Below are 24,091 nucleotides of genomic sequence, written 5' to 3' on the forward strand. Positions count from 1 at the left end.
GCTACTCCTCGAGTTCAAGGCCATCTGGGCTACAGGAGCTCTTGTCTTAAAAACAAACAAGAAACTTTGTTCCCAGTCGGCCAACTCTTGCCCTGTGGCAGACAGCAGGTGCTAAGCAGAAAGACCACAAACCCCAATACAGGGTTGGAGCCATGGCTTGATGCAACTTCAGGAACACCGACACCTCCCCATAACTGCCCTTCTAGAATCACCAGGGCCTTGCTGCAGGAGTCAAAGTTGCAGCAGCTCCATTTTATGAAGTGGGGATGCTCCCTGGTCCCTGTACAGTCTGTTCCTGCTACATCTCCACCTCCCAACTCAGGGCCTAGGACCCTAGGCAGATGAGGTTATGCCCATTTTACACACCAGCACGTGAAGGTTCATTGATTCTCTCCAGAGAGAGCTGGCAAAAGTGGGCAGCTTGTTTGGCCAGGGGACAAGGGACAGAGAATAAAGAATTGTCCCCAGTGTCTGTGGAGAAGAGTTGAGTGCAGGGTCCTCATTGCGTCACGCAGTCTGCATGCAGCGTGGAGACTGAGGTGGTTGCAGCTCTTCCTAGGGAGTGGCTGCAGGGAGCAGTGTTCTGGCTAGGAACAGGGTCTGAGTCACCTCGGAGGACGAGGTCACGGGCCCCAGCGGAGCTTAGACGCCCTCTAGCGGTCACGTGGGGGATCGTAGGGCGGGGCGGAGCTGGGGCTGGGAGGCGCGCCACGAGGTCCTCCCGGGCAGCAGGGGGCACTGTGGCCGCACGAGCGCCCTCACAGGCCCGCGCGGATCGGAAGTAGGAGTGGTAGGGTCGCTTCCGGTGCGGAACCGCGGCCTGGGCGGAGGGCTGGGCACCGGCGCGGGGTCTGAACCGGTAGATCGGGAGGAGGTGGCGTGTGGGAGTCGGGACGCGCGACCGTCGCCATGCCGTTCCTGCACGGTTTCCGCAGGATCATCTTCGAGTACCAGCCCCTGGTGGACGCCATCCTGGGCGCCTTGGGCATCCAGGACCTGGAGCGGCAGGAGCCCCTGGATGAGTGAGTGGCTGCGGTCCCCTGTGATTGTCGCGGCGGGAGTTGCGTGACTCCGAGCGCGAGCTCCAGCCCGAGTTGCGCCCGCAGCGTCCTGCAGGGCAGAGGACCCGGGCCTCGGCGCTGCTCCCTGTGTACGGATGCGGGGAGGAGACGAACTGACTGACCGAGCGCGCTTTTTGTAGACAGCAGGTCTCTGAGAGCGTCTGGGGAAGGAATCCGGTGTGGTTCTCGTGCCCTGTGCAGGGCTCCCCGGGTATTGGGAGCGCTGCGACAGGCGAGCATCCAGACCAGCAGTGTGGTGTGGGATGCAGGGGGTGGGGTGGGGTGGGGCAGAGGAGGGGCATTGGGAGAGCCGTGAGCTGGAATTGCAGACACTGTCAGTCTCACCAGGTTTTTACACCACATCAGCTCTTTCCACTGAGGCGTCCTCTGTAAATACAGTGCGAGACTTTTCTAGAACTCCGAGGCAGGGCCGGCGGCTGCACATCAAGGCGCTGCCGCCCTCCCTTGGCGGGGCCTAGCGTATTCCGGAGGGTTGACCCAGATAAGCTTTTTGTATCTGGGCGTTGGTCGAATCATGGAGCCAACCTGTTGCAAGAGGTCTGGCGGGTGAGATTAGGGAGAAGAACGAGTGATGAGCATCGTGGGGAGAGGGTGGCTCTGAAGGTGGAGGTGGCGGGGCCGTTTTCAGAGCTGGGTGCAAGGTGTGGAGCAGTCCCCAGGCCCAAGTAGGTGGTGTCGACGAGGAAGGGTGAAAGCTTTGGGGCCACTTTCAGGGTGGTCTGAGAGAGAGCTGGACAGAGCCAGCCCTATGGTACCGAGCCGAGGGATGACTTTGAAACCGTTTCAGACTTCTGACCAAGAAAACCTCCTGCCTCACGGAGCATGATCAGATTTTGTGGGTGATTGTGGAACGGCACACAGGGTAGAGTGCCTGGTCCCCAAGCGTTCCCCCCGTATCTGCTTTGCCTCCGATGTGCAGTTATGCTGCTGCTGAGGAGAGCCGCATCCTGGGCCTCACGGAGCTGCTGGAGCAGAAGGCCCACTCTCCGTTCTACCAGGAAGGTGTGAGCAACGCTTTGCTGAAGATGGCTGAGCTGGGGCTGACTCGGGCAGCTGCTGTCCTTCTGCAGAGCGGGGCCAACCTCAATTTTGAAGGTCAGCGGGATCCCAGAGGGGCCAGGACCTCCTGTCTATGGGGTGACTTCCCCACTCCTGTGGGATTTCTGGTGTCTCTTAACACCTCTACCCCACAGAGGGGTGTTGTTTCTGTCATGTGATTGTGTGGCCAAACTTTCCCAGCTTCCAGATTAATCCCACTTCCGTTATGATGAAATTACACTAATTACATTGGCATTGCCCAGAGCCTAAGGGAAGGTAATTTTCTGCAACTTTTAGCTGTCTGGCGGGTTTTGCCCAGTCCCTGCACATGGGAAGATAAGCTGTACTAGGCATCAGTTACAAGCAGGGTGTTGGCAGAGCCTGCTAGTTCGTTTCCTAGCAGAAACTATATTATTTAAATCACTGCTTCTATTATTTTATATTTTACCACGAGGCTTGTGGCCTAACTAGCAACACACATCTTTCTCCTCTAGCGGATCTATGGCGTCTCTGCTCAATCTGTTTACGCCCTCCTCCTCTATCTGCCTTGCCCTATTTTGCTAAGTCACTGGCCAAAACAGCTTTATTCATTAACCAATAAAAGCAAAACAAAGACAGAAGAACTTCCTATACAATTTTCCCTGTTTAAATAAAAATGAAGGTTTTTAACTTTAACATAGTAAAATTACATTAACAAAACAGGTATCAAGCAAGAATTACAGTTACAATATTTATATATACTTTATCTTTTATCATAACTAAGGAAAGCTATAACTATCTATGCTTCAACTCCATCAAAGACTCCAGAAGGATATAATATTACCTAAGTAAACAGGAAGTGCATTGTAAGCAACTTTCAAAACTCTAGAATTGACAGAGACATCTCGCTGCCTGGACAATCACCCAGAGTTTTTCTGTAATGTTGGGGCATCCATCTTCAGCCTACAGGCCCATGGCATCTAGAAGACTTTTCCATGAAGCAGGAAATTTCAAAGACAGTTCCACCTATATTGGCAGTTTATCAGTAACTTTCTTCTGTGTCCTGCAGAATGTTTGGCAGACTCTTTTATGAAGCAGGCACCCTGAAGGACTGTCTCACCTTCTTTAGGCAGCTTCAGCAGTCAGTTTGCTGTGGGTCCTGCAAGTCCAGTCAAGCAGTTCAAGAGCAGTTTCTTGCCCAAATGGCTAACAAACTCCATGAGGAGCCTCTTCGATGCCCATCATTCTCTTGAAGTAGATTGGTACTGCCAGGAGCAGATGTGTCTCACTGTCATGAAAAGTCATAAGTTCTTAAAACATTTTAAATACCATATTCTGTAGTTTTTGAAAGGTTTGAAGAATAACTAACATGATATAAGCTTGACTGTTATAGATGATTATCTATTAACTGTATTTATTCATTATTTTTTAAATGAGCTGCAGAAACACAATACCTTAATCAAGAGCAGAAATATATATATATAACAAAATTGATCTTAAATTATTATCAATAAACCAAGATCTATACCAATGCAAATCTCTATAGCATATCCCCCCTCTAAATGTAAATAAACATTTATAAACAATATTTGGGAATTTGGGTGTAGTTCTGTCCAAACTGCTTCCTGCTTTTTCTTGGGCAGAGTAATTTGGGGGGTTCACGGGTGTTCACAGTGGCCTTTCAGGGGGTCTTGGTCCATCAAACCACATTAGTCTAGAAGGAATCCACAGGTTCTCATCCTCTGTAGAAACAAAAGAAGACCCCTTTTCCAAAGCAACAAATCCTTAGACCCAAATTTTGAAGTCAAAATACCTTTATGTTGGTTTGGCTTAGCAGCCCATACAATGAAATGTCTCTCTGTACTTAGCTCATTCACAGTCAAAAAATTCAAAGAAAACACAGTAATACACATAATCCAGACTCTGTGTATATTCCATCTTTCTGTAGCTTATTTTTTCTTTAATCCATGACTGTACTCTTTTTAAAGACTTTGTTTTTTTATAACCATTTACTTCCTTTTATAACTGTCTATTCTTTCTCATCTCTCAAACCTACGTACATTTATCCAACACTGTGACCCATTTAGAGGTCTTTTTTATCTGAATCTGTCTTTGTTGCATATCTGTAATAATTTTTTTGACCAGGAGCACTTCTTAAAATGCTTTGCCTTTTGGCTCCGCCCAGCCCAACATGGCGGAGGTCTGTTCACCACTTCTGCAAGCCGTGCACCCTGCCCCAGTTCCAGGCATGCAGCAGGTCTATGTTGTGCCATTAAGCAGTTTGTAACACGCTGCTCACAAACCCCAGTCAAGTGCTCGGCCTCCTGAAAGAGCCAGGCTTCTTGCTGGTGAACCAGGAAGCTGATTTTTAAAGAAGCTGTGCAGTTTTTCCCTCTAAAGCTGAGTCAGGAAACCTCTTAAAGGAGCCATGTCTCTGCTTTCTGCCAGCAAACAAGAAACTGCATTAAACTTTGGGTGTGTGTGTGTGTGTGTGTGTGTGTAGAATTCTTTTCAAGCTCTCTCAGGTTTTAAGTGGATTTAGTTGACCATGTAGGTGCCAATTGTTGGCAGGGGCCACTAGTTCATTTCCCAACTGCCCTGACTAGAAATAATCACACAGAAATTATATTATTTAAATCACTGCTTGGCCAGTCACTTAAGCATATTGCTAGCTAGCTCTTATATCTTAAATTAACCCATTTCTATTATTTAATTATCATGAGGCTTGTGGCCTACTGGCAAGGTTCCAACTGGCAGCTCCATGGCTTCTCACTCACTCCACCTACGCTCTCCTCCTCTATCTGCTTGGAACTCCCACCTTGCCCTATTTTGCTAAGCCTAAACATTAACCAATAAAAGCAAAACATAGGACTTCCTCTGCCAGCAGGGCTCGTAGGTAATGATGGAGGGCCAGCTTCCTGTCCTGCCATTGACTGTCACTCCAGGTGGACACAGGTAGCACTGCCTATGGGGTGGGGGGGGGCGTGCTGACCCTCACAAAGCCTTGTTGTCTTTCATTGAGAAACAGACTCAAGGCTGCAGCACCTGAAATCTTGCAAGCAGAAGATGGGGGTCTGCTCCAAAGCCCATCCACATGGTCACCGGGCCTGGCTGGCCAAGCCTGGTAGAGGCTGAGGCAGTAGGATCTGTAGTGACCTGAACTACCTAGCAAGGTCAAGGCCTGCCAGGGCGATGTGAGAGTCTGGCTGTACTGCCAGGCCTGAGCACAGCAGCTACTCTGCATGACCCTGGGAACAGACAGGAGACTGAGGCCAGCACAGCCTCAGAACACACCAGGACTGCAGGCCTAGCATCTGGGGAGAGGCTGGGGCTGGTCCCGGGTCTTTGAGAATGGACTGACTCCGACTTCTTTGCCTCCAGACCCTGTTACGTATTATACAGCTCTGCATATCGCTGTCCTGAGAAACCAGCCTGACATGGTGGAACTGCTGGTGCGCCATGGGGCGGACATCAACCGGAGGGACCGGGTAAGAGTCAGGTGCAGTTGGCTTGGGTGTGTGTGGTAGATTTACCAACCAGCCTTTCAGGCCCCAGGCCAACGTGGCTGCTGTCCCCTTTGGCACCAGATTCATGAGAGCAGCCCCTTAGATCTGGCCAGCGAGGAACCCGAACGCCTGCCCTGCCTGCAGCGCCTCTTGGATCTTGGAGCAGACGTTAATGCAGCTGACAAGAACGGTAAGTGCCTCGGTGGGAGGCGGGCCCTAGAGGATGGCACAGCCACAGCTGGCACAGAGGAGGGCGCTAGCCTGCCTGAGTCCAGCGCCCTGGAGAGGTGTGGTCATTATCTCCATGCTGCCTCAGAAGGCACCTTTAAGAGGTGCGTGGGTGCAGACAGGTGCTGACTTTGCTGGCCTTGTTCCTATTTTTGTGTGGATGGAAAGCCAGCAGCTCTTCCCTCAGCCCTGGGAATCCTGTTTCCCATCTCTGGGCACACTGACCTCATCCTCCGTCTCCCCACTAGGGAAGACAGCGCTGCTGCATGCTCTGGCCAGTAGCGACGGAGTGCAGATCCACAACACAGACAACATCCGGCTCCTCCTGGAGGGAGGTGAGCTTCTGCTGTCCACAGCTGCTGTCCTCTGCTGTCCACCCCCCCACACACACCCCATTAGGCAAGGACTGCCAGCCACCTCTCATTTTTGTTCCGTGGTTCTTCCAGGGGCAGACGTCAAGGCCACCACCAAAGATGGGGACACTGTTTTCACATGCATCATCTTCCTCCTCGGTGAGACTGTCTGCGGGGATAAGGAGGAGGCCCCAATGATCAACCGTTTCTGCTTCCAAGTTACACAGCTTTTGCTGGCCCATGGGGCCGACCCCAGTGAGTGTCCAGCCCACGAGTCCCTCACACACATCTGCCTCAAGAGCTTCAAGCTGCACTTCCCCCTTCTGCGCTTCCTTTTGGAGTCTGGGGCCGCCTACAACTGCTCCCTGCATGGCGCATCCTGTTGGTCTGGCTTCAGCCTCATATTTGAGAGGCTGTGTTCCCACCCGGGCTGTGCTGAGGATGACAGCCATGTTGAGCTTCTGCATAAGGCTGAGACGGTGCTGGACCTCATGGTGACTAGCTCCCAGAGGCTTCAGCTGCCTGAGAACTTCAACATCCACCCAGTGGGTAGCTTGGCAGGGAAGATCCAGGCCCTGCATGCCTCCCTGCGGCAGCTAGAGAGCTACCCCCCACCCCTCAAACATCTGTGCCGTGTGGCCATTCGGCTGTGCCTGCGCCCATGGCCTGTGGACACCAAGGTCAAAGCCCTGCCCCTGCCTGACAGGCTCAAGTGGTACCTGCTCAGTGCACATAGTGGCTCAGAAGACAGCTGCTGATGGATCCTGGGACAGAATGGCCTGGGTTGGCTGAAGCCAAGCCGAGGGTAGACCTGGTACTGTAACAGCCTTCTGAGGGTCTTTATCTGGGCAAGCTTTGCCCTTTACTGATACTAAACCACTAGGTTAGTGCTCTGGAGGTCAAAGGCACTGCTGCCTCCAGGGAGACACTCACCTCCTCCCTCAGCACTCGCAAGTCAGCCACATCGGAGGGGCTGGTGTGGACGGGCCACAGCTGCCCCTGAATCAGGAGCTGACAGGCCATTTGCAGAGGTGGGGAAACAGAGGCCAGGCCCCTCAGAGCCTTGGCATCTGACTGATCCTGGGGGGAGGCACATGCCTGGGTCTTTTCAGGGACCAGCGCCAAAACCCTGGGCCATCCAGTTTGGCCCTACTCTGCCACCTCAAGTCTACAGTGCTTTGAAGGGCAAGAGGTGGCACTGAGGCCACTACAGTGGTGGTGGGCTTCTGGTTAGGGCCCTGCCCGAGCACTAAAGGCACTGTGGTTGGTGACAGCTCTGCTCATGCCACATCCACGTCTCGGGGTATGCCTCCTGCTCAAAGGTATCATGGGTGCATCGGGACAGTTTGTTTCAAGGCCTGGCTTTGTAAGGGGCTCCTCAGAGCATGTCGCTGAGGCCAGAAGCTGGCTCTCCTCTCTAGTGCTGAGCCCTTGCAAGACCTTGAGCAGAGATGATGAAATATATTTATAAGATTAAACTCGGTGTCCTTGTGTATCAGTCGGCACTTTCCCACGACCTGACCCATGTCCCCACACAGCAACATCACTCCAGACTGCCGGAGGCATCTGAGAACAGGGCCCACCCTTTTATTGACTGCAAAGTGCCTGTCAGGGAGGAGCTCAAGAAGAGGAAGCCCCCATTACAGCAGGCTGCTGCAAGCCATCACCACAGGATGTGGGTCTGACCACTCCTGTAAGTGGTACCATCTGCAGGTACCATGTGCAGCTCTCCTGGCTGTCCTGGAACAGCAGTGCACACACTTCAGGTCCTTGGCAGCCAGTCCTATGGGTGGCAGCTTAGCTTCCCATATCCTTGTGGGGAGCTGCCAGGGTGCCTTGGAGTGACAGGGCAGTACTGCCCCAATATACACCACAATCCAGGGCTTGTCCCCCCCACTGGAGTCAAAGGTGGATGGCAAGTGTGTCTAGTGGCCTGCCAGCTGCATGCCCCTAGCGCTGGCCCTGGCCTCATCTCAGGGCAAAGCTGTAGACATGGTAGATCTCATCTGGTAGGTTCTCCTGGCGCTCCTCCGCCAGGAGGCTGAGGCCGGCACTGCGAATGATCCGGTGTACCACCTCGAGGTCACGGCACACACTGCTGTCCACGTCGTCCAGGATCACACCCTCCTGAGCCATGTTGTCCTTGATGACAATGATGCCATTGGGACGCAGGCCCTGCTTACAGCGACGCAGGAACTCAGCCAGGTGCTGATCCGTCAGGTGACCTGGGGGAGGGAACAGAAGTGTCTGCACCCTCAGCATGGACCCAGCAAGCTGGTGTCTCTTGGTCATGTTAGAGGAGGCCAGTGTTGTGAAGTGTGAGTTCTGAGGTCACCCACACAAAAGTAATATACACTGAGTCAAAAGCTGGGGTTTGCCCTGTCTGGGTGCCCTACAGTCATAGCTGATAGCTGCTGGCATACCACCTCTTGCTAGGCCTGCATTTGTGGGCGGAGCAGAAAGCTCCCAAACAACAGGGCCAGGCCACAGTGTCACAGTAGTGCTGTGCAGCCCGCTCAGGATGCACCTGCTACAGTGTCAGAAGCCTGGGTACAGCAGTGCAGAGAGCTATTAGGCCATGTGGGCACCTCACCCCAGCCCCAATGCTATAGCAGGAGTTCAGAGACTTTCATTTTCTTAAAACGCCCCTGGTCTGGCCTGGCCATGCACCCTGTGACTCTACCATGACAGGAGGATTTGAGTTTGAGGCCAATCTAAGCTATATAAGGAAACTGGGGGGGGGGGGGGGGGTAGGAGTATTGATCACAGTAAAAGATAAGAATTTAGGGGCTGGAGAGATGACTTGAGTTACAAGCACCAATTGCTCTTCTAGAGGACCAGGATTCTGTTCCCAGCACCCACATGGTGGCTCACAGCAGTCTAACTCCAACTCCAGAGGAATCTGATGCCCTCTTCTGGCCTCCATGGGCATTGCACACACATGATACACAGACATGCAGGCACTTACACATACACATTTTAAATCTTTTTAAAAAATTCTAAGTGTGGCATGTTGGAAAATGCCTTTAATCCCAGCACTTGGGAGGCAGAGGCAGACAGATCTCTGATTTTGAGGTCAGCCTGGTCTACAGAGCAAGTTCCAGAATGGCTAGAGCCACAGAAAAACATTATTCTAAATTATTTTTTAATTAATTTACTTTTCATGTATAAGGGTGTTTGTCTGCATGGATGTATTTGCGCCGTGTGTGTCTGATGTTCACTCAGGTCAGAAGACAGCACTGGATCCCCTACAGCTATAGGTGAAGATGGCCATGAGCCACCAGGTGGGTGCTAGGAACCAAACCCAGGTCCTTTGCAAGAACAGTCAGTGCTCTTAACTGCTGAGCCATTTCTCTGGCTCCCGAGAGAAGAATTTAAGAAGAGTAAATCCTCATTAACTCATTTCCACATCTCCAGATCAGCACTGACCACTGAGGATTGTTCCACCTACACGCAGTTATTCATCTGGCTTCAGGCTTCTCACCACAGTCCCGAGAACCAAGAGAGCTGCATCCCAGCTGGCCAGCTCACCGGGGGAGCGGAACTAGGCTCCCACGGCTGGCGGGGCACCTGAGTGGCGGAGGACATGGTGAGCACGGGGAGCGGCAACGCGAGCCTTACCTATCACCCACTGGATCCAGATCACATCATAGGAGCTGGGCTCTGGACTGAAGTCCTGCAGCCCACAGCAGAAGTAGTTCCTCACCCTCTTGCCCTCTTCCCCCAGGTAGGTCTTGGCTTTGGCCAGAAAGTCCTCAGTCACGTCCACCATGTCCACCACCCTGAAGAGCGGCAGGAGCAGGCGCTTGGTGATCCTTCCAATGCCGGCACCACAGTCCAGGGCACAGGAAGTCCCCGTTTTGTTCGGTCCTTCCTAAAACACAGGAGAGCCTATGACCCACGAGGCACCACAACTGCAGAGCCCTTCTCGCGAGTCCCAGGAAGCAGAGCCCGGCTCCTGCACTGGCCTATCATGGGAGGGCAAGTGGGACTCTTGCTAAGGGAGGCAGCTTCTCCTTCGAGGGGAGAGCTAGAAAAGCAGATGCACAATCTCCTTTCGCTCCAGGGCCCCCATGAGCCCCCAGGATGACAGTGTTGAGGATGCAAAAAAGGCGGGAAGATGGGGGTGTGAGGGTGTGGGGTGTGGAGAAAGGGTAAGGGCCTCCTGCAGGGCTCACCCTGTGCTGCAACAGGCTGAGAAGGGAGAACACAGACGGGCAGGACAAGGAGTCACAAGAGGGCAGTCACCACCCACAGCCCAGCACCCTTAGGCCCAGCAGGGGCTGTTCCCAGACTGCTCCGTTTTGACAGGGCTGAGACCACAGTGCACGGCCAGCTCCTGGCTCCTGGCCCAGAGACAAAACTCACAGTCTGCAGATCCCGCCCAATCACCACCTGACCCAGCTCTTCAGGGCCTTGGTGGCAGCCACCAAGAGAGGACCAGAGGACCTGCAGTGTGGTATGTGGAAGTGGCTCCCCACACTGCCCCACCAGAGCCACAGCCTCTCCTGGAGAGGACATCACACCTGCCTACCCTTAAAAACCTCTGCAGAAACTTCCGAGAGCTGTTGAGGTCGATGTTGGAGATGTGGCCATACCCCCCAAGCATGCCGTCCACCGTGGGCGGGATCTGTTTCCAATAGGTCTTGGCCTTCGAATAAAACTGTTTCTCATCTTCAATCACCTCACTTGTCATGATGTCACCGGCCACGCTGTCACCAACCACAGCTCTGCTCCTCTGAAAATGGAAGAGGAAGAATGAAGAGAGCACTGGATGGCAGGAAGCCTCTAGGGTACGAGCCCCACACTGTGTGAGGCACAAACTCTGTCTGGAGAAAGCAATGTCCAACCACCAATGTCCAGGCATCTACTTCTTGGATGACAGCCCAGCACCCCCGACATTTTGCAAAACTACCAAAGCAAGGGACCCTGCAGCCTAGTGTCTGGTTCCTGAATCTTGACTTGATGACCTGTAACCTCAGGATAGGCAAAGAACCCAGAGCAGGGTCCCCTGCCTTCTGCTATGGGCACTGCAGGAGACCCCCTAGGAGGCCCGAGCAACTCCCACCCCTCTCTTGTCCCCCAGTGGCAAGTGAACAGCTCAGGCAGGGCCAGCCCTTCATCCCAGAGCAGGGTCCTGCCAGGTGCCACGCTGTGTCCCAGGAAGCAACAAGCAGGAGCTAGACACACACAAGACCCCAACAGTAAGGAGGACACAGCCAGAGGCCACTAGGTTCAGGGGAGGCATCCCCGGGGAAGAGCACAGGTACCGACAGTGATGGATGGCTGAACATTGGCTAAGTGAGGAGAAAGTCAGGTGGAAGGCTCTGCAGAGTGTCATGAGGAGCCTGGGGTCATGAGGAGCCTGGGGTCCTGAACACTACAGGTAGCTGAGGAAAGGATCTGGGAACAGAAGCAAGCACAGTCCAGCCCTGGCCCAGCCTGCCCTCCAGCAAGGTGGCACGGAACTAGCCACACCCACAGCAGCTTGGCCACGTGCTGTGGAGGACACAGGATCACAACAGAAATGGTTGTCCCTCCTCTGTCCCAGCTACTGCGAGAGTCTGACGATCATGGAGCAGAAAGCAGCTAAACAGAAAACAAGGGCTCCTGCGTCCTGGTGTGGCTCCCTGAGGGCTGTGAACTCGGGCAACGGAGGAACGAACCCCTTTCTATGGTTTCCAGTGCTGGGGATGGCGCGCAGGTGGCTCTAGAGCACCCCTTTCTGAAGAAGGGGGCAGGCTGCCACACAGTGAAAGTGGCCAGGGCCAGGGTGGGCGAGAAGCCATGGAGGAAGAGGGGGACTTCTGCCGAGCACCAGCCTTGAACTGCAGTCTGCCCGCGCATGTTGGTTCAGTAGTGCACGAAGCTGTCTGTCTCAAAACTAATCCTACACTTGCAGTGCGCAGGAGGCACCCAGGCAGGGGGTGTCAGAGGGAGTGGACACAGCAGTGGCTGTGCTAAAAGACACAGGACAAATAGCAGCAGTGGGGATCACAGTGTTGGCTGCTGCTCCGGCACTGCTCAGCACGAGTAGATACCACCGTCACCCACTGTCACCGTCACCCACTGTCCTGAATTGCTCTTCCCACACGGGCAGCGTGTTCCCGCGATGCTGTCCTGGACCTAAGGGTCTCCACTGGAACACTAGCTGGCTTCATGGGACACTTCACACCTGGGTGCCACTAAGACAGGCAGTGTCGCCGAGTCACAGTCAACACGGGAATCCGGGAGCAGAAGAGCAAACCTAGTGAACAGAGCGCACGACAGAAAGGGCCCCGTGGGCTGCTGTGAGGTCTCACTAAGTCCTTCTGTGACTGGGAAGGGAACGAAACACAAAGAAAGCAAAGTGGCCCCATTTGTCACCAACCCCCAAGCACCACAACTGAACTCCTCATCACAAGGATTTGGGGCTAAAGGAAAACACACCCAAGGGGCCCTTGGAGTAACAGGCTGGGGACCCTGGTTCTAAATGCCACACTCCTTTACCACAATGCCCCACCAGCAGCACTGGCCCTGGAAGGACAGTGGCATGCTTCACAGTGGCCCTGGGAGGACAGTGGCATGCTTCACAGTGGCCCTGGGAGGACAGTGGCATGCTTCACAGTGGCCCAGGGAAGGCAGTAGAAGGCCGCCTCAGCTGGCCCACAAAGGAATGTGAAGCCCGGTTGGTCCCCAAGAGACCGACCACCTCAATAAGCACAAGGGTACTTGTGCTGGATTGGGAGCCGGAGTGGATAGGAAGCAACAGCCTGAGCATCACGATGTACCTGGCTGGGGACTGACAGGATGACCCGGGACAAGAGGGCTGTCAAATGCCTCTCCAGGCACCTCAGCAACCGTGTCCCAGCACCTTAGCAACCACCAGCTAGGACGGCATTCGGTCCTCTCCCATACCACACTGGCTCCATGCTGGCCCAGCAGCCAGCCCGTAAGCCCTAAGGAAACTCTCAGATTGCTGTTCAAAGTTGTCTTATTCAACACTGAGGACGACAACTTCAGGGCTTTTCTTGTGGCCCATGTGGCACACGTGATGTTCGGTTCTCACCAAATGAACAGGAAAACTGGAGTCCAGAACAGAAGGGAGGCACTCTGCCCTGCCCCTTCCCAGGGTGCCGGCTCCTGAGAGTGGCCACGACCCGGTGCACCCTTTGCACAGTGCCGGTGGAGTCAGGGACACACGCTAGCTGGGGGGAATGACCGAGTGAGCGAGCATGCGCGGCTGTGGCCATTTCTCACTTTTGGAGGCTCCTACACCATCCAGGACAGAGGACACTGCAGGCTGTTACCAACACCTTTTACCCTTTTACCTTTTTTTTTTCTTTACCCAAGGCCTATGGCATAATTCCTTTAATTGCCAAAGTCTCTTGAAAAATCTAATTTACAAGAATCCCACTTGCTTCTAGAAAGAGGCTGGGGATCAGGGTTAGGGAGGCAGAGCACATCCAGGCCAGGAAAGGAAAGTCCAGGGCTGGTTTGCTCTTCCGGCCCAGCTGATTCCTGAAGACATGCCCTGCCCGAACATGGACCTCCAGTGTCCGCTGAGTGGCCTGGAGGACAAGAAAAACACACCTCCCCTGGTGGGGGTGGTGCACACCTTCAATCCATGCACCCAGGAGGCGGAGGAAGGTGAATATCTGGGAGTCTGAGGCCAGCCTGGTCTACAAAGCGAGTTCCGGGACTGCTAGGGATGTTACACAGAGAAACCCTGTCTCGGAAAGCCAAAAAGAAAGAAAGAAGGAAGAAGGGAGGGAGGGGGAGGGAGGGGGAGAGGGAGGGAAAAAAGAAAGAGAGAGAGAGAATGAGAGAGAGAGAGAGAGAGAGAGAGAGAGAGAGAGAGAAAGAAAGAAAGAAAGAAAGAAAGAAAGAAAGAAAGAAAGAAAGAAAGAAAGAAAGAAAGACATCCCCCTACACCATGAAATTGCATGGCCAAGGGCAGGAAGGGTCAGGACAGTGTGGCTATGTGTGCATGCCAGGCTAGCTCATGGGCAGACAGGCCTCCTGCTCATGACTGCCACCTGCACATTCTTGGGGTCATCTAGCCACCTCCCACTCCACCTGCAGCTGCCTTGCTTAAGTCTCTTCACCCAGGACCCAGCTAAGAAAATGATGTGTGAATTGTCACCAGCAGGCCTTTACAGCCATCACACCCTGAGACATCCCTATGACAACGTCTGAAGGCAACTGGAGGCAAAATAAGCAAAACCCTGCCTAGAGTTAGAGTCCCTTGGCCGCCTGGTGGGCAGGCCCTGTTCTATGTGGGAATAGGGCTCTGGTGGAGGAAGGAGAAGGGGGAGGGGGAGAGCAAAGATGGAGACAGAAAAGAGAGGGAGGCTGACCATAACTATACTGCTTTATTTTGCCTTTTTTGAGATCCACCTACCCCTACCTCCCAAGTGCTAAGATTTAAGGCGTGTGTCACCAAGACCACCACTGCCACCACCATCACTAGGCACTATACTTAGGTTTTATTTTAGTTCTTTTTTTTTATTAACTTTATTTTATGTGCATTGGTGTGAAGTTGTCAGATCCCCTGGAACAGGAGTTACAGACAGTTGTGAGCTGCCATGTGGGTGCTGGGAATTGAACCTGGGCTCTCTGGAAAAGCAGTCAGTGCTCTTAAGCGCTGAGAAAGCTCTCCAGCCTGGTTTTATTTTATTCCTAAAGATCTATTTATTATGTATACAGTGTTCTTCCTATATGTATGCCTGCAGGACAGAAGAGGGGATCATATCTCACTATAGATGGTTGTGAGCCACCATGTGTTTGCTGGGAATTGAACTCCCCCAATGAACAGCCAGTGCTCTTAACTACTGAGTCATCTCTTCTTCAACCTCCAACCATACAAGGCTTTAATATGAGCTAAATGGTGTTTCAGGCATCAGGAGTGGTGGCATATGCCTTTAATTCCACCATTTCAGAGGCTGAGACAGGTGGATCCCTGAGTCCAAAGCCAAACTGGTCTGTACAGAGAAACCCTGTCTCAAAAAACAAAAGTATGCCGGGCGGTGGTGGCGCACGCCTTTAGTCCCAGCACTCGGGAGGCAGAGGCAGGTGGATCTCTGTGAGTTCGAGGCCAGCCTGGTCTACAGGAGCTAGTTCCAAGACAGGCTTCAAAGCTACAGAGAAAGCCTGTCTCAAACAAACAAACAAACAAAAAAACGGCAGTGGTGGTGGCTGCACTCGGAGGCGGGGGCAGGTGCTGTGAATTCTAGGCTAGCCTGCTCTACACAGTGAGAGCCTCTATCAAAACAAAACAAAAGGCTCTGACGGTAGGGTGAGATGGACCTGAGTCTCGGCTCTACTCACTAGCTGTAGAGACGTAGACAGGACACTTAGTTGGTACAGTGCATTGCATGCTGATATTCCTAGCATTCAGGAGGCTGAGGCATGAGGATCAAGAGTTCAAGACTAGCCTGAACTACACAGTGAACAGTGAGAGCCTGTTTCAAGAAAACAAAAACAGTTCAGTTGGCAGAGCACTTGCCTAACATACACAAAGCCATGGGTTCAAGCCTCAGCACCCCCAAAACTGGATATGGTGGTGCATCATGTCACCCCAAGCTGGAGGGTCAGAAGTTCAAAGACATCCTTGGCTACAAAGTGACTCTGAGGCCAGCCTAGACCTTATGAGACACTGTATCAAAACAGAAACAACTTGAGCTGCTGGTGCACAGCTCCAAGGCACAGCCCTTACCTCAGCTGCCACATAAATGAACAAATAAGCCAAATGCTCTGCCTCAATTGTTCTTCCTTATTTGTTGTTTTTGTTTGTTCAAGACAGGGTCTCCCTGTAGCCCTGGCTGTCCTGGGATTCACTCTCGAGACCAGGCTGGCCTTAAACTTGGAGATCCACCTGCCTCTGCCTTCCAAATGTGAGGATTAAAGGTGTGCACCACCACCACCTGGCTCTCTGTTTTTATTCAACGAGGACAGTGATGCTGAACTTCACGGAAAGGCTATGGTGATGAAGTGTGCCTCTGAGAAGTCAGGTGATCCACAGCGGAAGGCATATACCGTATGCTCTCTTGAGCTTTTAGTCCTCAAACGAGAGGCTGGTGAGACGGTTCAGCCATCAGAGCTTTGGCTGTTCTTATCAACATCCCCACTTTGGCTGGCTCACAACCACCAGGAACTCCAGTTCCTGTGATCTATCGCCCTCTTCTGGCCTCCCACATTCCTGCACTCACATGTACAGCTCCCATACACACATGATCAAATATAAAAATAAAAAGCTCGAATACCATTCTTCAGATGATCGAGTGAGGAGATATGTTAAAAACCCCCAAAACTCATAGCCCCTAGGAAGGTTCTATGAGGTCATATGAGCAGGGAAACTGATGGTCAATCTGGAAGATACAAACACAAGCTCTCCCTCCCTGTATACCCCGAACTACTTCACAGGTGGAGAGACTGACCTCTTGATCCTATGGCTTCTGGCCTCCAGCAGAGTATTCCACAAGTACCTCCAACACTCCCACAGTCCCCCTCGCCCCCTCCCTGCTCCAGCTGATGGGCAGGAAAACCAGCATGCTAAAGGAAATGATGTTCCTTAATACGTCACATAGGAAACAGGGAAACAAACCAAAAAACAAACAAACAAACAAACAAACAAAAAACAAAAAACTAAGGACAGGATCCAATCTCCTTATGTAGTTCTGGGCCCTCCTAGGGGTCCGGCCCATCTCACTGGGTGACCATCCCCTGCATCACTGCCCTCAGCTACACCACCCTAGGCAGGGCCTCTGACACCAGCAGTTCCAACCCTTCATCAAAAGGATGAAAGAACGAAATGATCACACAGTTGGTGGAGCAGCCAAGCCTGGGCTTTTCGAGATGGCAGTCTCCCCGCAAAAAGGCTGACCTTGGCCCCAAGGGCTCAGGAGACCGTAGGTGTGTCAGTCAGAGCTGGAACTAGTTAAACACGACCGCAATCTGTGCAACCGGGCACTTAACCACGAGGTCGTGAGCCGCGCACGGTGCCAATGTCTCACACCAGGCTTGCAGTAGGTTCCCTCCTATCTCAGAGGGAAAACTGAGGGCTGGAAAGGGTCTTTCGGTGGCTTAAGAGCGCGGGTGGAGAGGGTACATGTCTTGCCAGCCTCCGACAACGTAGCTTCCTCTAACCCGATCCGTGGTCACCACGGTCCCTGCCCAGGTCTGTTCGGTGGACTTCGGGACACGCACGTGGGGCAGGCCTGGGTCACTTGACGACCGGGCCTCACCGCTTTGGGCAGCTGGGGTGAGCACCTCCCTCTTCCCTGGCCTCGTCCCCTCCGTCCATCTCGCGCTACTCACCCAGATGGGAGCTCTCGGGACTCGAGAGACAAGGGCGAGGCGAGAAGAAGGCTGGCAAGGACCGAAGCCCACAGCAGCCGCCACCACTCTACCGGACTAGACACCTCGCGGCCTCTGCCTTTGTCCGCACACGTCACTTCCTCGAGCCCGGAGGGGGGTAGACTCAAACTCGCTCCGCCCCACGGCCAGCTCACCCCGCTCCACGGCCAGCTCTCCCTACACATCCAGATCGCCCCTCCCCACGGCCTGTTCGCTCAGCCACACGACCAGATAGTCCCGCCCCACGGCCAATTCGCCCCTCCCCATCGCTAGCTCGCCCCTCCCCAAGGCCAGTTCACCCCCACGTGCGGCCAGCTCACTGCTCTCCCGGCCTGATCACCCCCGCCTCCCCGTCCCGCGGGCTCCTAACCCATTTATTTTTGCCTACGCGGAAGGCGCTCCTGGACTTCAAGATGAAGGATCCACAGCTGGCATCTCCCGGACTAAGTACGTGGGCCAGTTTACTTAAGGGTGTAACTCTTTCTTCGAGACCGAGTCCGACTAGGTAACTGAGCGCTGGCCTTAAACTCCGCTATCCTTCTGCACCAGCTTCTCGGTTGCTGGGGTTACAGGCACGCTCCACCACGCGCCACAAGGCTGGATTCTTAAAATCCAGCGTTTGTGAGCGTTTTCCACTCTAAAGGAGAAATAAGGGCCATGTTGCTCAAATCCACCCATCTCCACTAGTTATCTTAAAATAATATACCAACCCAGAAAAGAAAAAGAAGAAACGGCTTTGACAGAGGCAAGGGAGCAGAAATCCAGACACGTTTCCCCTCCAGAGGGCCGCTGTAGCATGAGGGCCGGCTTGTTGTGGTTTCTGACCTGCCCGGTACCCCCCAGCTGGCAAACCCCAAGGAAATCAATCACACAGAGAACTCTATAAGTTATAAAGCTGATTGGCCCATTAGGTCAGGCTTCTTATTAGTCCTTGTAACTTATATTAATCCATTATTATTATCTATGTTAGCCATAATGGCTCAGTACCTTTTCCAGCTGGGCAGCTCACATGTTACCTCTTTGGTGGTCTGCGCAGGAGTGGCTGAGAGAGCTTCTGCTTCCAGAATATCCCCGGTCTTTTTGCTTCACCCCTACTTCCTGTCTGGCTTTTCCGCCTATATTGCCTGCCTGGCCAATCAGCGTTTTATTAAAATATAATTGACACAATACAGACAATTCTCCCGCATCAGGCCGCCCTTCCCTATCCATTCATAGATGTTCTGCAGCAGTCTTGAGTGAAGGAAAGATGAGCTTGCTGCATGTAAACCCTTTCACCTCGGAGTTCTGGCCGCCTTTTCTGACTGGTGGATGAAAGGATTCACTAGTGTTCTGGGAGTTAAATTTGTGGTATTTGCAGCTTTAGGCTTCAGCCCAGTGTTTGCACTGGGTTCCCAGGCAGTGAAAGCTATCATAGTAACTATTTTCACCTTAAGATCACCTCTGTCCGCCAACGTCCTGATGTTAGACATATCTGTAATGCCCTTCCTAAGGCTCTGCATAAGAAGGCACTTAAAGTTGTGTTTGCCATTATTTTATTTTATTTTTGAGTCAGTGACTAAGTTGCTAGATAGCCCAGGATAGCCTGGAATTCATAGTGATCCTCCTGTCTTTGTGTTCCAATGTGTCCGTTAATGAAATGAAAGCTACAGATACATAGGAGGCTGAGAATCCCCGCCCGCAGTTAAATCCCCACCCTAACTCTGCGTGCACTTTATTTGATATCTGTTTTGGACTGTTCTAGGTCATACCTGGCTTCAATAGTTTAAAGAGCCGTTCGCCACCATGCAGTGGTGAATGCTTAGATTCCCAGCACGTGGGAAGTGGAGGCAGAATGGCCAGGAGTTAAAAGTCATTCTCTCACATGTAGTAAGTTTAACAGCAGTTCACACTACCTGAGACCTCTTCTCAGAAATAAAAACAAAAGCCAAGGGGATGGAGAGATGGCTTGTGGTTCAGCAGTTAAGAGTGTTTGCTACAGATGGGGTGGTGGCACACGCGTTTAACCCCAGCACTCAGGAGGCAGAGACAGGCAGATCTCTGTGAGTTCAAGGCCAGCCTGGTCTATATAGTGAGATCAAGGACAGTCAGAGCTACATAGTGAGAGCCTGTCTCAAAATTAATAATAATAATAACGAGAAGGCTTGGGGCTGCTCCAACAAGCCGTTAAGAGCACATCCTGCCCTTGCAGAAGATCTGACAAACTGGGAGTCTCACATCCCCTGAAACTCCAGCTCCAGGGATCCAGTGCCTGCTTTAGACTTCCAAGAGCACTTGCACTTATGCGCACATGCCCACACACGTGAAATAATTATACAATAATGATGTAGCTCTGCCCATCAAAATCCCAGCAAAATTCTTCAAAGACCTCGAAAGAACGGTACTCAACTTCATTTGGAAAAGCAAAAAACCCAGGATAGCCAAAACAATCCTGTACAATAAAAGAACTTCTGGAGATATCACAATCCCTGACTTCAAACTCTACTACAGAGCTACAGTACTGAAAACAGCCTGGTATTGGCATAAGAACAGATAGGAGGACAAATGGAGCTGAATAGAAGACCCAGATATTAATCCACACAAGTGGTCTTGGCATAACTGGACATCAACATGTAGAAGAATGAAAATAGGCCCATATCTATCACCATGCACAAAACTCAAGTCCAAATGGATCAAAGACCTCAACATAAAGTCAGCAACACTGAACCTTATAGAAGAGAAAGTGAGAAGTACACTTGAACGCATTGGCACAGGGAACCACTTCCTAAATATAACCCCAGCAGCACAGACACTGAGAGAAACAATTAATAAATGGGACCTCCTGAAACTGAAAAGCTTCTGTAAAGCAAAGGACATGGTCAACAACACAAAACGACAGCCTACATAATGGGAAAAGATCTTCACTAGCCCCACATCAGACAGAGGTCTGATCCCCAAAATATACAAAGAACTCAAGAAATTGGACACCAAAAGATCACATAATCCAATAAAAAAAATAGAGTACAGACCTAAACAGAGAACTCTCAACAGAGGAATCTAAAATGGCTGAAAGACACTTACGGAAATGTTCAGCATCCTTAGTCATCAGAGAAATGCAAATCAAAACAACTCTGAGGTTCCATGTTACACCTGTAAGAATGGCCAAGATCAAAAACACTGATGACAACTTATGTTGGAGAGGTTGTGGGGAAAAGGGAACACTTCTGCATTGCTGGTGGGAATGCAAGCTGGTACAGCCCCTTTGGATGTCAGTGTGGTGATTTCTCAGAAAATTAGGAAATAACCTTCCTCAAGACCCAGTAATACCACTTTTGGGTATATACCCAAAGGATGCTCAATCGTGCCACAAGGACATGTGCTCAACTGTGTTCATATCAGCTTTGTTTGTCATAACCAGAACCTGGAAACACTCTAAATGCCCCTCGATTGAAGAATGGATAAGGAAAATGTGGTACATTTACACAATGGAGTCCTATACAGCAGAAAAAATAATGACAGCTTGAATTTTGCAGGAAAATGGTTGGAGCTAGAAAACATTATTTTGAATGAGGTAACCCAGACACAGAAAGACAATTATCACATGTACTCACTCATAGGTGGTTTTTTTAAAAAAAATATTTATTAATTTATATTTTGCATACATTCGTGTTTTGTCATGAGTGTTGGGTCTCCTGGAACTAGAATTACAGACAGTTATGAGCTGCCATGTGGGTGCTGGGAATTGAACCAGGGTCCTCTGGAAGAGCAGACAGTGCTCTTAACCACTGAGCCATCTCCCTAGCCCCTCATAGGTGGTTTTTAAACATAAAGCAAAGAAAGCCAGCTTACAAACCATAATCCTAGAGAACCTAGACAACAATGAGGACACTAAGAGAGACTTACATAGATCTAATCTACATGGGAAGTAGAAAGTAGAAAAAGACAAGATCTCCTGAGTAAATTGGGAGCATGGGAACCTTAGGGGAGAGCTTAACGGGGGAGGGGAGAGGCAGGGAGGGAAGCAGAGAAAAATGTAGAGCTCAATAAATTTCAATAAAAAAATCTTATAAAAAAAACAAAACAGCAAACAAGCAAACAAAAAGATTAAAAGATGAATAGCTACAAGCAGGGTAGGATGTGTAAAATGCAAAATGCACAGTGACCAAGGCTCATACAGCTGAAAACCAGCACCCCAGGACATCACGTGACTGCCCACCCACGAAGAAACAAGACCACAGTAAATTGGCTGGACCCAGCCTAGCTGACCAAGGTGACCCTTAGCCTGCTTTGGCTTCCTTAGTGTCATTCTCATGTCGTTAGCCTTGCATAACTGCCTGCTTCCATCAGGAATCTGATAAGATACAGAGACCCTTATGTAAGAAAGGGGGGGGGCTTTCATAGTCACCAAAAATGGACAAATCAATCCACTGGCTAGATAACATGGTGGAGCCTCAGCTCTGCCTGCCTCTCCTAAAGGGCTCAGATGCTGTCTCCAGTGGTTTTGTTTTTTGTTTTTTTAAAATCAAAGAACCTTTATTTTTTTTAACCTTTTTTAAAAATTTATTTATTTATTATGTATACTACATTCTGCCTCCATGTATGCCCGCATGCCAGAAGAGGGCACCAGATCTCATTACAGAAGGTTGTGAGCCACCATGTGGTTGCTGGGAATTGAACTCAGGACCTCTGGAAGAGCAGCCAGTGCTCTTAACCACGGAGCCATCTCTCCAGCCCCTGTTTTTGTTTTTGTTTTTGTTTTTTTGACAGAGTTTTTGCAGATCTTTTAGTCTTTCCTGGAACTAGCTCTTATAGACCAGGCTGGCCTCAAACTCACAGAGATCTGCCTCCCAAATGCTGGGATTAAGTGTGTGCGCCACTACTGCCCAGCTGTCTCCAGTGTTCTTAAATGCTTTGCTTTTCTTTGAGACAAGGTGTCACTATGTAGCCTTGGCTGGCCTGGAACTCACTATATAGACCAAACTGGCTTCGAAACCACAGAGATCTCCTGAGTGCTGAGATTAAAGGCATGAGACACCCTGCCTGGCATTGGTGTTCTTACCTTCAAGGCTGTGAATGCCAGAGGTCAGCTATGTGTAACCTGAGAGATTTACCAACTCAACAGGAATGTTGCCATACACAAAGTCAAGATAAATCCAAGGCCCTAGAATAGACCGCCATCTTTCTTGGCTTTCAATTTACAATATTCCATCTATCCGTAGTCACCATGCTCCACACGGCCAAGATTAAAAAAAAAAAAATACGTAGCTCAGTTGGTAGAGAGATTGCCTAGCATGCACAACGCCCTGGGTTTGATCCCTAGCACCGCATACAACCAGCGGCAGCTGTACAAGCCTACAGTTCCTGCACTTAGGAGTTGGAGGCCTGTTGTGGAATTCGGCATTGGGGCGGCTTGGTCAATGGGAGTGGTCTTTTCTGGGAATTCGAATCACGAATTTTTATTCAATCAGAATAAAAATGTAGGGTGAGGGTCTCAAGCTCCTTCTGTACCGCGTGCGAGTGGACTTTTGACTTTTTATTTTGCACCTGTATGATAAACCTGACTTCACCACAGAGATCATCCCACACCATAGAGCCACCCTTCCCTGGTAGGGTCAGATGCTCAAGGTCATCTGTGACTAGTGAGTATAAAAGCTAAGGAGACCCTGTCTTAGAAAAAAAATTTAAAAGAAGTTGTTTATGTCCCCCACCCAATATTCTAACTTCCTGAGGAAATACGTGCCTCCATCCCTCTGAAGAGCAACACAGAAAATGGAACCCATCTTTCATGAGGCCTCCTCTGGGCATATGAGTGATACTCATTTTTTTAAATTTATAAAATGATATCATACCTGGGTATACTGGTCTCAACTGTACCCTCATCCCCAACCTAAGTTCTGCACTCCCATGGGCTTCCTCCAGCTCTCTCCCAACCACAACTGGCTGACGCACCCATCTATCTATCCTTTGGGCTCATGGAACCCCCAGGAAGAAAGAAACCTGTCCGCATCATATAGCCAAAAGAAGCAAAAAAATAAACTTGACCTTGGTTCTTGGATTTCCAGGTCCATTGTGTCCCTACTGTCCTAGGAGGGTGGGACTGACAGGAAGTCCTCCCCCTTTCACTCAGCGAAATATAGCCACTCTAGATCTGAAAGAGCCAGAACAGGGTCTATTCCTCTATGAGTTAAGCATGGCTGCCCTGGCCAGGAGTGTCAAGGCCTCTGTGGGTGTGGCCTTGGCATCCAGGGCAGACCAGCCCCACCCTTGTCACCAGGCCACAGTGCCCATTGCTTACCAGTGGCTATGGTAAGAGCGGATCACAATGAATCCGCAAAGACTTGCAGGCCCCTGGGAGGCGCTACCAGAGTCAGCAAGTGGAAAGATGGGCTCCCCAGCAAATAGCCCACCTGTTGGGGGGCTCTAAACTCACAGGACCTTCCAGGGCCTCGCCTAACAGACCCCACACGGTGAGTGAGACGTCACCCAGGAACCAGTTTAGAGCAGATGACAATCTGAGAGTAGGGTATGTTTGGGGAAGAATCAGGCCTGGAGGCTGCCCCATCTCCACCCCCAGTGTCAGAGCTGAAGGGAG

General features: G+C 51.2%; 2 protein-coding genes across 3 annotated transcripts; one reads left to right on the forward strand and one right to left on the reverse strand.

The window, feature by feature from the left end:
* Positions 1-786: 786 nt before the first annotated feature.
* Positions 787-7,664, forward strand: Asb6 (ankyrin repeat and SOCS box containing 6). Its single transcript, XM_048431995.3, has 6 exons — positions 787-1,022; positions 2,002-2,177; positions 5,481-5,587; positions 5,687-5,795; positions 6,082-6,168; positions 6,280-7,664. Exons 1-6 carry the CDS (start codon positions 910-912, stop codon positions 6,942-6,944), a joined length of 1,257 nt encoding a protein of 418 aa, XP_048287952.1. The 5' UTR covers positions 787-909; the 3' UTR covers positions 6,945-7,664.
* Positions 7,665-7,747: 83 nt separating this feature from the next.
* Positions 7,748-17,652, reverse strand: Ntmt1 (N-terminal Xaa-Pro-Lys N-methyltransferase 1). 2 transcript variants are annotated; one of them, XM_048431998.3, is made up of 4 exons: positions 17,485-17,652; positions 10,721-10,924; positions 9,808-10,060; positions 7,748-8,411 (listed from the first exon to the last, which is right to left on the reverse strand). In XM_048431998.3, the coding sequence occupies exons 2-4, from the start codon at positions 10,880-10,882 to the stop codon at positions 8,155-8,157; spliced, it is 672 nt and encodes a 223-aa protein (XP_048287955.3). In that variant the 5' UTR covers positions 10,883-10,924; positions 17,485-17,652; the 3' UTR covers positions 7,748-8,154. The 2 variants fall into 2 exon arrangements, with proteins under 2 accessions (XP_048287955.3, XP_048287956.3); XM_048431999.3 differs by lacking the exon at positions 17,485-17,652 and having other exon boundaries at positions 10,785-10,923.
* Positions 17,653-24,091: the final 6,439 nt, after the last annotated feature.

Source organism: Myodes glareolus, chromosome 21 (assembly GCF_982192425.1).
Source record: "Myodes glareolus chromosome 21, mMyoGla1.1, whole genome shotgun sequence".
NCBI classification, from domain to species: domain Eukaryota; kingdom Metazoa; phylum Chordata; class Mammalia; order Rodentia; family Cricetidae; genus Myodes; species Myodes glareolus.

What these genes read in the sequence shown, in the direction of transcription:
- Ntmt1 (XM_048431998.3), bottom strand. Translation starts at nt 10,882, where the DNA reads ATGACAAGTGAGGTGATTGAAGATGAGAAACAGTTTTATTCGAAGGCC. An exon ending in TTCTGCAGAGGTTTTTAAGG is followed by an intron (nt 10,061 to 10,720) that starts GTAGGCAGGTGT and finishes CCTGTGTTTTAG; the next exon opens with GAAGGACCGAACAAAACGGG. An exon ending in CTGGATCCAGTGGGTGATAG is followed by an intron (nt 8,412 to 9,807) that starts GTAAGGCTCGCG and finishes TCCCTCCCCCAG; the next exon opens with GTCACCTGACGGATCAGCAC.
- Asb6 (XM_048431995.3), top strand. Translation starts at nt 910, where the DNA reads ATGCCGTTCCTGCACGGTTTCCGCAGGATCATCTTCGAGTACCAGCCC. An exon ending in CGGCAGGAGCCCCTGGATGA is followed by an intron (nt 1,023 to 2,001) that starts GTGAGTGGCTGC and finishes TCCGATGTGCAG; the next exon opens with TTATGCTGCTGCTGAGGAGA. An exon ending in GGCCAACCTCAATTTTGAAG is followed by an intron (nt 2,178 to 5,480) that starts GTCAGCGGGATC and finishes CTTTGCCTCCAG; the next exon opens with ACCCTGTTACGTATTATACA.